Source organism: Hordeum vulgare, chromosome 6H, assembly GCF_904849725.1.
Source record: "Hordeum vulgare subsp. vulgare chromosome 6H, MorexV3_pseudomolecules_assembly, whole genome shotgun sequence".
NCBI classification, from domain to species: Eukaryota; Viridiplantae; Streptophyta; class Magnoliopsida; order Poales; family Poaceae; genus Hordeum; species Hordeum vulgare.
Genome location: NC_058523.1, coordinates 480,523,478 through 480,536,015, shown reverse-complemented (window position 1 = coordinate 480,536,015; position 12,538 = coordinate 480,523,478). Strand labels below are relative to the sequence as shown.

The window sequence follows — 12,538 nt, the reverse complement described above, 5'->3', positions numbered from 1 at the left end:
CCAAGACCCGATGGTGTATCCTATGAGATTAATTCAAGGACATTAGAATTATTGCATGACAAGCAATTTTAAGGTAATGTCGATGTGAACCCTTACCATGATTTGCAATTATTAGATGAAATATGTTGGACATTCAAATTATTTATTTTTACTTGTGAAAAAGTGAGACTTAGACTGTTTGGAAAAAAAACAGTAGCCGCCAAGGTGAAAGCATGGCTACTTTTTCACCTAGCGGGTACCTTGGACACTTAGGAAAAATCATACAAGGCGTTCTTGGTGCGTTATTATCCAAAAAAGAAAGCTTACAAAGCTAGGCATTGGATTATAAATTTGTGGCTATCTATGTTGTCTTTTGAGTCATGTGACTACTCATTGTAGTATGTAGTGCAATGTATGACAAGCTGGAGCGCGACAAGGAATGAGAAATGAAGTACTGGGAGATGGTCGTGCAATACATCATGTCATGTGGCGAAACAACTTTTTTGTGTAGCAAGTTACTCGTGAATTGTAAATTCCAGTTAGGATTTCATCGAGCATATGTTGGCCTAATTAGGTGTGTTGTTGAATTGTTGATGGTGCATGCTTCCTGTGGGCTATGGAACTTCCTAATAATCCTTGCCGTATGCAACTTGTAGAAACTCAGCAAGCAAGCAGTTTGAATCATTCATCAAGGATGTAGTTTCATGAATATCATTACTTGTGAAGAATGTAGTTGCATGAGGTTTGTCTTGTCACGAGAAGAAACATTTGCATACACGTGGTAATTTTTATAACGATTTCATTTCTGTATCCATGAGGTTTCGTGGTGGAGCTACTCCGACAGGGCTTCGTCGTGCCGTACCGAACTAGCTACGGGGTGCCACGAGTGGTGGAGGGAGAGAGGGCTGCACAATGGCTTGGGGTGCAAAAAGCCTCTCAAACCTCCACTATATATAGGTGGAACAAGAGGGAGGGTTGCCTTTCCTCCTACTCAAAGTAGGAGGGTTCGGCCGAACCAAGAGGGAGGAGTCCTCCTCCAATTCGGTTTGGTGGAGGACTCCTCCCCCACTTGTCCACCTCCTTCCTTTTTTTCCTTTTTTTCTGGCTTTGGCCGAAATAGGTTATTGGGATGGCCTAACTAGCCCACTAAGGGCTGGTGCACCATCCATAGGCCTATTAGGTCCTCTCCCGGGTGAGTGGCCCCTCCCGGTAAAACTCTGAAACCCATTCGTCACTCCCGGTACTTTATCGGTAATGCCTGAAATCTTTCTGGAAGCCAAACGCAACATTCCTATATATCAATCTTCGTTTCCGGACCATTCCAGAAACCCTCGTGACGTCTGGGATATCATCCGGGACTCTGAGCAACATTCGGTCACCAACATCAATAATTCAACTATACCGAAACGTCACTGAACCTTAAGTGTGCAGACCGTGCGGGTTCGAGAACTATGTAGACATGACCGAGACACTCTCCGGTCAATATCCAATAGCGGGACGTGGATGCCCATATTTGATCCTACATATTCTATGAAGATCTTATCTGTTGAACCTCTATGTCAAGGATTAGTTAATCCCGTATAATGTTCCCTTTGTCGTTCTATATGTTACTTGCCCGAGATTCGATTGTCGGTATCTCTATACCTATTTCAATCTCGTTACCGACAAGTATCTTTACTCATTCTGTAATACAAGATCACGTGGCTAACTCTTTAGACACATTGCTTGCAAGGCTTGTTTGTGATGTTGTATTACCGAGTGGGCCTCGAGATACCGCTCCGTCATACGGAGTGACAAATCACAGTCTTAATCCATGCTAACTCAACGGACACCTTCGGAGATACCCGTAGAGCACTTTTATAGTCACCAACGTTGCAACGTTTGATACATACAAGGCATTCCTCCGGTGTCAGTGAGTTACATGATCTCATGGTCATAGGAACGTATACTTGACATGCATAAAACAATACCAACAAAATGACACGATCACATGCTACGTTCATAGTTTGGGTCTTGTCCATCACATCATTCCCCTAATGATGTGATCCCGTTATCAACTCACAACACTTGTCTATGGCTTGGAAATCTTAACCATCTTTGATCAACGAGCTAGTCAACTAGAGGCTCACTAGGGACATTGTTTTGTCTATGTATCCACACATGCATTTGTGTTTCCATTCAATACAATTATACCATGGATAATAAACGATTATCTTAAAACAGGAATATAATAATAACTATTTTATTATTGCCTCTAGGGCATATTTCTAATATTCTTCCACTTGCACTAGAGTCAATAATCCAGCTTCACATCTCTATGTGAATTACAATGTAATGAATCTAACACCCATACAATTCTCGTGTTGATCATGTTTTGCTCGTGGAAGAGGTTTAGTCAGCGGATCTACAACATTCAGATCCGTGTGCACTTTGCAAATATTTATGTCCTCCTCCTTGATGTAATCGCGGATGGCATTGAAGCGTCGCTTTATGCGTCTGGTCCTATTGTGAAACCTTGTTTCCTTGGCTAGAGCAATGGCATCAGTGTTGTCACAGAACAAATTTATTGGATCCAGTGCACTCGACTCCAAGATCTGACATGAACTGCTTCATCCAGACACCCTCCTTTGCCGTCTCCGAGGCAGCTGTGTACTCCGCTTCACATGTAGAATCAACTACGACGCTTTGCTTGGAACTGCATCAGCTTACCGCTCCCCATGAAGAGTAAATACATATCCGGGTTGTGAATTGGAGTCATCCGGATCAGTGTCGAAGCTTGCATCAACGTAACCCTTTACGACGAGCTCTTCGTCACCTCCATAAACGAGAAACAATTCGTTAGTCCTTTTTAGGTACTTCAGAATATTCTTGACCGTCAATTGCCCAACCTTAGTCTAACTTAATGACCAATCCACACACATATGAGATGTGTCATCAAGTGTACAATATGTTTAATACTTCCTCTGTACCTAAATAATTATAGTCGAAAAAAACTAATCTAGTTCTCTCTAACTATAATTATTTAAGAACGAAGGAATTAGATTGTACATGTGCAAGTACGCCTACACCTTTTCTGGCTATCAAATAAAATTGAGTGCCATCCCATGCAGTGATTGTTTTATTAAAACTGTGTGAGTGCAATCTGAATCAAGGTATTAGTTATACAGTGATTGATTATGTTTGTAATTTCGTATATCTTGAACATACGTATGACAATGTTATGGTTTATGACATACTCAGTATTTTGGAATGGTTTGATTATCAATTTCATCTGTGACAACATATGTGGTTCTTTTTTTAGTAATTTGTGAGACACAAAATGTTTCTCCTCTATGGCTAAATCATGGCTCCGTCCCTGCTTCTTGCTCTATTCTAAGAAAAGGATTTGTGAGTAGATCTAAAAATGTCCATGGAAAAGCTTTAGCTCATCGATCAAGTTTAGAATTCCTACACAAAGACTAGTAATAGTCATGTTCACTACCACGGGGCGAACCGTAAAAGTTCTGACCATCTCTAGTCTCAGAGATGCTTCATTTTGAAAGAATAGTTTCGGCGATGCTTAAAAGGAAAAAGTCCATTTTAAACCTTGAACTGGTAGTGCTTCGACGAATCGAATCCTAAACTCAAAATCCCTGTCGTTTGTGCCCTAAACTCTTAGATCCCGGTCTAAATCAAACCTTCACAACGATTCCCAAACGGGTATTGCCGACGTGGCAGGGATTGCCGGGATGGGTCGTTTCTGCGCGCGCCTGGGTTGATAATAGTGGGCAGGCCCAGTTCAGCCCGTCCCCTGCTTCGTTCTCTCCCTGTCCCCTGCTCTTCCTCCTCCTCTTGCGACGGCAATGGCGACAGGCGGTTGATCGGCAACGCAGCGACGGTTTTGACGACTTGAGGACGTGTCGAACAAGCAAGTACTCCTCTCGATGACCTCCTCCCCTGGTAGTAGTAGTTCCTGGTTGTTCCTGCATTAGGGTTAGGGTTTTTAGGTTCGAGTTTGGGGACGACATTGGTGGCAGAAAAGTTGCGATTTTTGTTGAGAGGAATAGGTTGATATGCTTGATTTTGACCGCATGTGTGTTTATTTCAGTTTAATCATGGACCCGGCAAAGATTTTGAACGTTCGATTTCATATTGGAGGGGAGTTCACGCGCATTGGTCCAAATATGGACTATGTTGGGGGAGAAGAAGCAATGTCAGAGATTGAGAGAGATAAATTGTCTCTGCAGGAAGTGAAAGGTTTTTTGCAAGATCATATTCAATTTAAGGAATCGATGAAGTTATATTTTTTGCTTCCTGGGAAAGAGCTTATCAATGGATTGGTGTTCCTATATGATGATAGTGGCTGTGTTAAGATGGCTGATTATATTTGTGTTGGAGGAGTTGCAAATGTGTATGTGGAGTATCATGGAGAGGAAGATAATGACAACAGCAGTGGGAGTGATTATGAGGATGAAATTATAGAGGAGAGTGATAACTGCAGTGGTGATGAACCTGATGAAGTGATAACTGCTGTTGAACCTGCTGAATCTGACACTGATGTTCTGATTCCAGATGAAACTGGTGTGATCACACAGAGGCTTTGTAGTCCTATGAAGCAGAGAAGAAGCAGTATAGGACAAGTAGGTGTTGATCATGATGAAATGCGAGTAATTGAAGGTCCTTTTTCTGAGGTTTTGAATCCTACTCAAGTTGATCATGATGAAATGCCAGTAACTGAACATGCTGATAAAGATAATTCAGACTCTGATTCTGACAGTGACAGTGAACACATTGGTCACACTGATGACAGTGGGGAGGATTCAGAAGTTGTGGAACTGAGGAGACATGCTAGGAAGTTTAAGAAAAGGATCAGGGACACTAGAAGCTGGATTGGAAGAGATGCAACAGGTCCAATGCCAACTGATCTGATAGCCAACTTGGAGGAACAAATTGAAAAAGAAGAAATGGACTGGAATTATGATTCATCTGATGAAGACTACAACTATGATGAAGATTCAGATGGTCATATAAGGAGGAGGAAGACTACATTCCCAAGATACAACCCCAAAAGTGAAGTACCACATTTTGATTTGACAATGGTCTTTAGAAGCAAGAACCAGTTGTGCAAAGCTCTGAGAAGATATGGACTAGTCATAAAGAGGAGCATCCTATTTATGAAATCTGAGTGTGACAGAGTAAGAGCAAAATGTGGATGGTTGTACATACAACTGTCAGTACATACAACAGACCATTTGCATCATTTGCAGCTAGGGTTTGGGATAGACTTAACTTGCCAAAAGACCACTAATACATTGCATTCAACTGTCAGTAAACAATCTTACTGCAGTAGCATTTTCCCAGCCACTAAACCTACCACAAAGACATCAAAAACAAAGACAACATTGTGATATTTCCTCTTCAGTGCATCTATCTCTGCATTCTTCTCTTTCAGTTGATCTTGCATAGACATAGCCAACACCTCTCTTCCAATTTGAGCTTTAGGCACAACCACAAACGGAGTGGAATCTTCAAACCGAGGAACAAACTGAGAACCATTCCCTCCACCTCTCAGCCTACGCACTTCATCTCGCAGATCTCCAATCAGATCCCTCAAAAACTTCGGCAATGGATCATCATGCCATTCAACAAATCCACAACCACCATGCTGTTCATTTGTAGTAACAGAAATGAATCAGTGGGGATGAAAAAAAAAGAGAAACAAAATCAAAATGAAACTCACCATGGCATCGCGCATGCGTAGTACCTCCTGCCTGGGTTATGAATGCTCCAGGAGATCCACCTTGGTGCCTTCCGACGAGGATTGCACCAGCAAAACTTCGCCGGCTCGTAAGCCATCGGGCTCTCCGTGTAAGGCACCGGCGACCTCGACTCCTCCCCTCTCCTTCCCGTGGCTCGACGGAAACCAGGAGCAGCAACAGCAGAATGACCCGATGACCACGACATCCCCCTGGATAGATCAGCCGCTGCCCTGCGCAATCTGCTCCGCCACCGCCGCTCAGGATCCGCCGCCGCGCCGCTCAGGATCCGCCGCCGCCGCCCCTAACCCTGCTTTGCTCTGGCCTCAATTATCTTGCTCTGGCCTCGTCTCTCCCCGCGGGTTGCGGTTATAAAGCAAACTGTCCCACCAGACATAAAGAATCCTGGCCACGTCAGCATGTTTACCTCTAAAACGCTGTCAAGGTTTGATTTAGACCGAAATCTAAAAATTTAGGGCACAAACGACAGGGATTTCAAGTTAAGGGTTCGATTCGCCGAAGCACTACCAATTCAAGGTTTAAAATGGACCTTTTCCTGCTTAAAAGGTCAGTGCTTAACTTTTAGTGTAGATTTGTTAAATCATTTCACCGAACACGACAAGGAAATCAAAGCACGTCCAAGCACTTGGATATGCCAACCCGCTCACTCACTCACCATTTATTATCACCAACTTGCCACCACTCAACAATGACGAACCTAGAACATCATTTATCATTTATTATGCTTAATGTTATGTTCGTCGTCCGGAGCCCGCGGAGATCCGGCCACCTCGCCACCACCAAGACCAAGCAGATTCGTCACACACCCGCGCACTGCCCCGCGAGCCGCGAGTGCGCAACCTGTCGGTCGACTCGCACGGATCCCACCCACTGCCGCGGCCTCGTGCGCCCTTCCCCTGGCGGGTCTCCCCTTCTTCCCGCGTCGCCTCCAATAAGACGCAGCACCGCCGTCCCCGCTCGTCAACCTCGCCGCTTTGCCGCCCTCGCCCGCATTCCGGCCCCCGGATCTCGATGCGGCCGCCTCCCTGACGCCGCCACCATGTCCGCCTGCGACGATGACCACGCCTCGCTCCTCAGATCCCACCCCGCCGCCGTCGCCGGAGGGGCGGGCGCCTCCTCCTCGTCGCCGTCGCTGTCGTGCCCCTCGCCGCGCGCGGCGGCGGGACATCGCCATGTCGACGTCGAGGCTGCCGGCGAGGCCGCCTCCCCGAGGCGCGCCGGGGGCGTGCGCGGCCTCCTGCGCCACCTCGACCGCCGCATCTACGCCCGCGGATCTGCGCGCCGGCAGCTCGATCGCTTCGCCGCGTTCCCCGAGCAGCCTTCTGCCGCGCCGTCGCAGCTGCAGAGGGAGAGGGCGGGGGAGGAGCTCGGGGACGGGGCGCCCCCCGAGTGGGCGCTGCTGCTCATTGGCTGCCTCCTTGGGCTCGCCACCGGCATCTGCGTTGCCGCGTTCAACCGCGGGGTGAATGCTTCAGCTGCTTGATCTTCTAATATGCATATGCGCCTCCAGTTTAAGCCACGCTTGCTGCATTGTGTTGTACTCCGTATCTGGCTGGCATTGATGCTCTATAGGTTGTAAGCATTTTGGAACGTGTTACTGCTTTGCCTACACAGATGCTTTAGAAGAAACAAAACCAGTGGTTGAAAATGAAATCCATGCCATGTTGCAAATTTGGTTCAGTCTTCTGTACATGATAGCACTACTGATTCGCTACATTGGGTTTCTTGTTTTTGCATGTCCATGTATTCCTAAATTGCCTGTGATTTTCTTAAACCCCAGTCACATTTCCAAGTCAATCACCGAACCATCCGCATCCACAATCCAGTCCATATAGATATAAACTAGACTTAGAATTGTAGCAACGATTATTTTACCAAAACTGCACACTTCTTTTATCTGAAGTTTTAGGGTTAGTACTGTTGCAATTTGACGAGGTGACTAAGATTTATGAAAATTACAGGTGGCTGAGTATAAAACTAAGTGCGCATATCATGTGAGACTGAAGTGCTGGATGCCCAAACACAACAAATTTCATTAAAGCGTGCCACATTATGTCAATGCGGCTTTTTAATGGACACAATGTAGAGTATCTGTTGGTACAATGTTACCTGTAATCCAGACACTAGCATTTGAAATAAATGCTGAAGTTCTGTGCTTACATCCTGCATGACTGATTCTATATACAGCTCCTGTTATTGATTTGCTAGGTTCATGTCATCCATGATTGGGCGTGGGCAGGTACCCCCAATGAAGGTGCAGCTTGGCTCCGTCTGCAGAGGCTATCTGATACTTGGCACAGGATACTGCTGATCCCTGTGACAGGAGGTGTAATCGTAGGAATGATGCACGGGGTGCTCGAGATATTTGACCAACTCAAACTTGCGAAACAACCGCATAACCAAGGAATCAGTCTACTTGCAGCCATCTTCCCGACTGTAAAGGCTGTCCAGGCTGCTGTGACTCTGGGGACCGGTTGCTCATTGGGGCCTGAAGGTCCTAGTGTGGATATTGGTAAATCATGTGCACTCGGGTGCTCAGAAATGATGGAGAACAATCGCGAAAGACGGATCGCTCTTGTGGCTGCCGGGGCTGCTGCTGGAATTGCTTCAGGTATAATATTTATAATTAGATACCCTTCTGTTTAGTTAGCAGTGAATAAATTTATTCAGTAACAAATCACAAAATGACAACACCATGTTAGTTGGATCTGATATTAGGGGTCAGATTTTGTTGACATGTCTACATCGCTACTATCTATCACTGGATGTAGTACTGTTTGGTATTTGAAGAATTAATCTGCATACCTTTCAAAAATAACCTGAAATTCATAATTAATGATAACCAACTTGCTGCCTCTGTGCCCCTAACTTCTAACTCCTAAGTTGTGTTGTTACCCTTTTGCTATGGCTTTTGCTAATAAAGTGTTTCTTATGTGTGGGGTTTCAGGCTTTAATGCAGCAGTTGCTGGGTGTTTCTTTGCCATTGAGACTGTATTGCGGCCCCTTAAAGCAGAAAATGCACCTCCTTTTACGACTGCTATGATAATACTGGCATCAGTTATATCATCTACCGTATCAAACGTTTTGCTTGGAGAAAGACCAGCTTTTACAGTGCCAGCATATGAGCTGAAATCTGCTGCTGGTACATGCCCTGATTCTTTTAATCTTTAACTGTAAGAGTGGAGATTCATCTGTTCATTACAGTTTGGATATATTACAATAACCATCTTTTTCATCATGTTGTGGGACACATCTTGCATAATTTAGTCTGGCATCTATTGTAATTCATCAAACCCAAGTAGACAATTTTACGTTTTTGTTGAGACACTGGTTACAAGGTCGAATTCCAACTTTATCACAAAGTTTGATGCTTGGCCTATTCTGTATAGACTTCGAGTTCCTCGCAGAAGCCTAGTTTTTCTAATAGGTTGACATGGGTTCTTCACTCAGTAATAATTTTCTCCTTTCGTATTGCAATGTCTGAACAGGGGGTAATTCTGAAGGTTATCATTGCCTCCCATTTTTCTTTTGCAGAGCTACCTCTATACCTCATCTTAGGAATGCTTTGTGGGGCAGTCAGTGTGGTATTTGGACGGTTGGTAGTATGGTTTTCAAGATTTTTTGCATACATGAAAGAAAGGTTCGATTTTCCTATTGTGGTGTACCCTGCTTTGGGTGGGCTTGGAGCTGGCCTCATAGCCCTCAAATATCCAGGGATTTTATACTGGGGTTTCACAAATGTTGAAGAAATATTGCATACTGGAAAGAGTGCTTCTGCTCCCGGCATCTGGTTGTTAACTCAACTTGCAGCTGCAAAGGTAGTTGCGACCGCCCTTTGCAAGGGGTCTGGTCTTGTGGGTGGGCTATATGCTCCAAGCCTGATGATCGGGGCAGCTGTTGGAGCTACTTTTGGAGGGTCAGCTGCATACTTAATAAATGCAGCTATACCTGGTAGTGCTGCTGTTGCACAGCCACAAGCGTATGCTCTAGTAAGTTGCTCTGCAGTTACGTTCTTCATTGCTTAAAACAATAGTGTTTTATGAAACTAATTGTCTGGACTGCAGGTTGGAATGGCTGCTACATTGGCTTCAGTTTGTTCAGTTCCGTTGACTTCCGTATTGCTTCTCTTTGAGCTGACAAAGGATTACAGGATTTTGCTACCTCTGATGGTAAGTATGATTGCTAGTGCTTGCCTCCCAACTATTTGTTTGAATCTAGTCTTCTTTCTGCATTTTATGCAGAGATGTTCATCTTATGTTTCCTATTTTGCTACTGCATTTTCTAACCTAATGCACATTCATTTGTTTGGTTCTCTCTAACAGGGAGCAGTTGGACTGGCAATATGGGTTCCTTCTGTGGTAAACCAACCAAATGATGGTGAATCTTCAGGGTTTAGAGCACCCATGCGTGGTTATTCTTTAGTTTCACTACAAGATAAAAATGGTAGTGTCTGGACACGAAGTGATTACGTAGATGATCTTGAGCTTACTATCTCACAAAGTGGTCTTCGTAACTATGGTACCTACCAAGAGGAAGTGCTTCTAGACGATTTGAAGGTTTGACACCCTCTTTCTGGTTTAGCCCATATAATAGCATGTTAAAGTTGTATTAGCTCTATATTCCAATTGCACTGTTGTTACTTATCTTTGTTTGTCACTTGAACTTTTTTACCAGGTCTCCCAGGCCATGTCAAAGAGATATGTTAAAGTTCCACCATCTGCCACAGTGACAGAAACTCTCACTTTATTGAGTGATAAGCAGCAAATGTGTGCCCTTGTTGTGGATCATGAAGATTTTCTTGAGGGGCTTATTACATTAGGGGATTTTAGCCGTATGGGCTTTGAACTGAACGGGGAAAGTTACTTAAGTGGAGACCGGCTCAACTCTGATGTACGTGTACACGGTGAAGAACCTATCTTTGAATAGCATGCATATATGTTGAAAAGTAGTTAATGCATGCCATTTTGACATTGAGTAGGTTGGACAATGATTTTCAAAACCATTCCTATTTAGGGCACTAACTGAAAAGAGGCTCAAAATTGTACATCTAACACAACAGTTTTTATGTGCATGCACTTGATTTCTATAATGTAAATATAGAGAAAAAGTTTTCATCTGCTGGGAAACATGTACTTATTCAAAGGAGATTTGCAGGAAGCCTGTTCAACCATCTCGTCATGTCTCACTCGAGGATTCCAGTACCAGGGGAGTGAGCGTGGATTGCTAACATGCTTTCCAGATACCGATTTGACCACCGCAAAAAACCTTATGGAGGCCAGAGGAATAAAGCAGCTGCCTGTCGTTAAGCGTGGCGTCGGGCATAGAACCGAAAGAAGGCGCAAGCTTGTCGCCCTTCTCTATTATGATTCTATTAGTCACTGCTTACGGTTAGTCATAAGCTTCCATTGTTTCCTCTTTTGCCCAAGATTATATATTTTGTCTCAAGAGTTGTACTTTTCTTGGTCATTTACTTTGTCTAAGCACTTCCTTCCAAAATATTTGATGTTCCTACAATATCAACTATATATTTGTACTCCCTTTGTTCCTAAATATAAGCCTTCTTAGATATTTCACTATGGACTACATACGGAGCAAAATGAGTGAATCTACACTCTAAAGTATGTGTATATACATCCATATGTAGTCCGTAGTGGAATCTCTAAAAAGACTTATATTTAGGAACGGAGGGAGTATGCAAGTTTATTTTATAATGAAACCAAAATGATGTTGTAGGTGTTGGCATATTTAAATGTTTGACTTAGGACAAACCTAGAACCTGGAACGGAGTGAGTAGTTAATTTGGTTTGAGTGTATGCTAACATGGTGGTCATTTGGTAGTTAATTTGGTTTGAGTGTATGCTAACATGGTGGTCATTTGCTTCTCCAGGGAGGAGATTGAGAACTGGAAAGCTATATATCAAAGAAAAGAAGATTTCCACATTTTAGCAACTGGTCACACATTACAGTGACCTGTGATATACCCGAACCTGTATAGCTTGGAGGATATCCTCCATTAATTGGACTCGAGCTGTCTTTAGAGGAGGTGTACGCGGGCAAAGCCTGACCAAATTTGCAATGGCGGTTTGTCAACAACCTTGCATTCCCTGGATGATGTACTATCGGAACCATATATGACTGAACCAGTCATCTTTTGTTGTTTGTGACTCTACTTCACACGGGAAAGGGGAATGGAGCATGCATGTTTGAGATCTTAAAGGACTGAAATATCACCAAAGCACTAGCCATGGATTGGGGTGCGTGGAAGTTAGCTGTCCATGTGGGAGAACCATGGGTCGGTTTTGAGATCTTATGGTTTCAACTCTAGCCTACCCCGGCTTGTTTGGGACTACAAGGGGTTTGTTGTTGTTGGTTGGAAGGTCGGGGCTTCGACTGCTGTCCCCGAACGAACACATCCGGACTTGTCTGAGGACATTTTTCTGTCGTCCGTTTGACGGCCCCGTTGGAGTTGCCCTTATGTCATAGCAGCATGGGGTGGGTTGATCACACACACACGCGAGAGAGAATTGTGTAAAGCGTGCAGCAGAAATTTCGGGAAGGCGATAGATGTTGTAATTTGTAACATCACATGGTCCCTAACACCCGTTGTTAGCACCTTCACTGTCTCCTCTTCATGGAAACATAGCCCGCACGGCATGGTGTGGTTTGGTCTGATAACTTTATCTGATTTCCGTATCTGGCATTGAAGGCTGTCCCTTAAATCTTTACATGTATCCACGTCGTTGCACCATCGCTGCGATGCCGATGGCAGCCTGCGTGGCGCGCGGCAGCTTCACGAGCGCTCG

General features: G+C 44.3%; 1 protein-coding gene across 1 annotated transcript; it reads left to right on the top strand.

Moving 5' to 3' along the window:
* The first annotated feature begins 6,574 nt into the window (after positions 1–6,574).
* On the top strand, positions 6,575–11,951 carry LOC123402245 (chloride channel protein CLC-f-like). The gene is made up of 9 exons (XM_045096137.1): positions 6,575–7,197; positions 7,944–8,346; positions 8,683–8,877; positions 9,270–9,724; positions 9,800–9,904; positions 10,058–10,291; positions 10,410–10,625; positions 10,890–11,122; positions 11,623–11,951. Exons 1-9 carry the CDS (start codon positions 6,775–6,777, stop codon positions 11,702–11,704), a joined length of 2,346 nt encoding a protein of 781 aa, XP_044952072.1. The 5' UTR covers positions 6,575–6,774; the 3' UTR covers positions 11,705–11,951.
* The last annotated feature ends 587 nt before the right edge of the window (positions 11,952–12,538 follow it).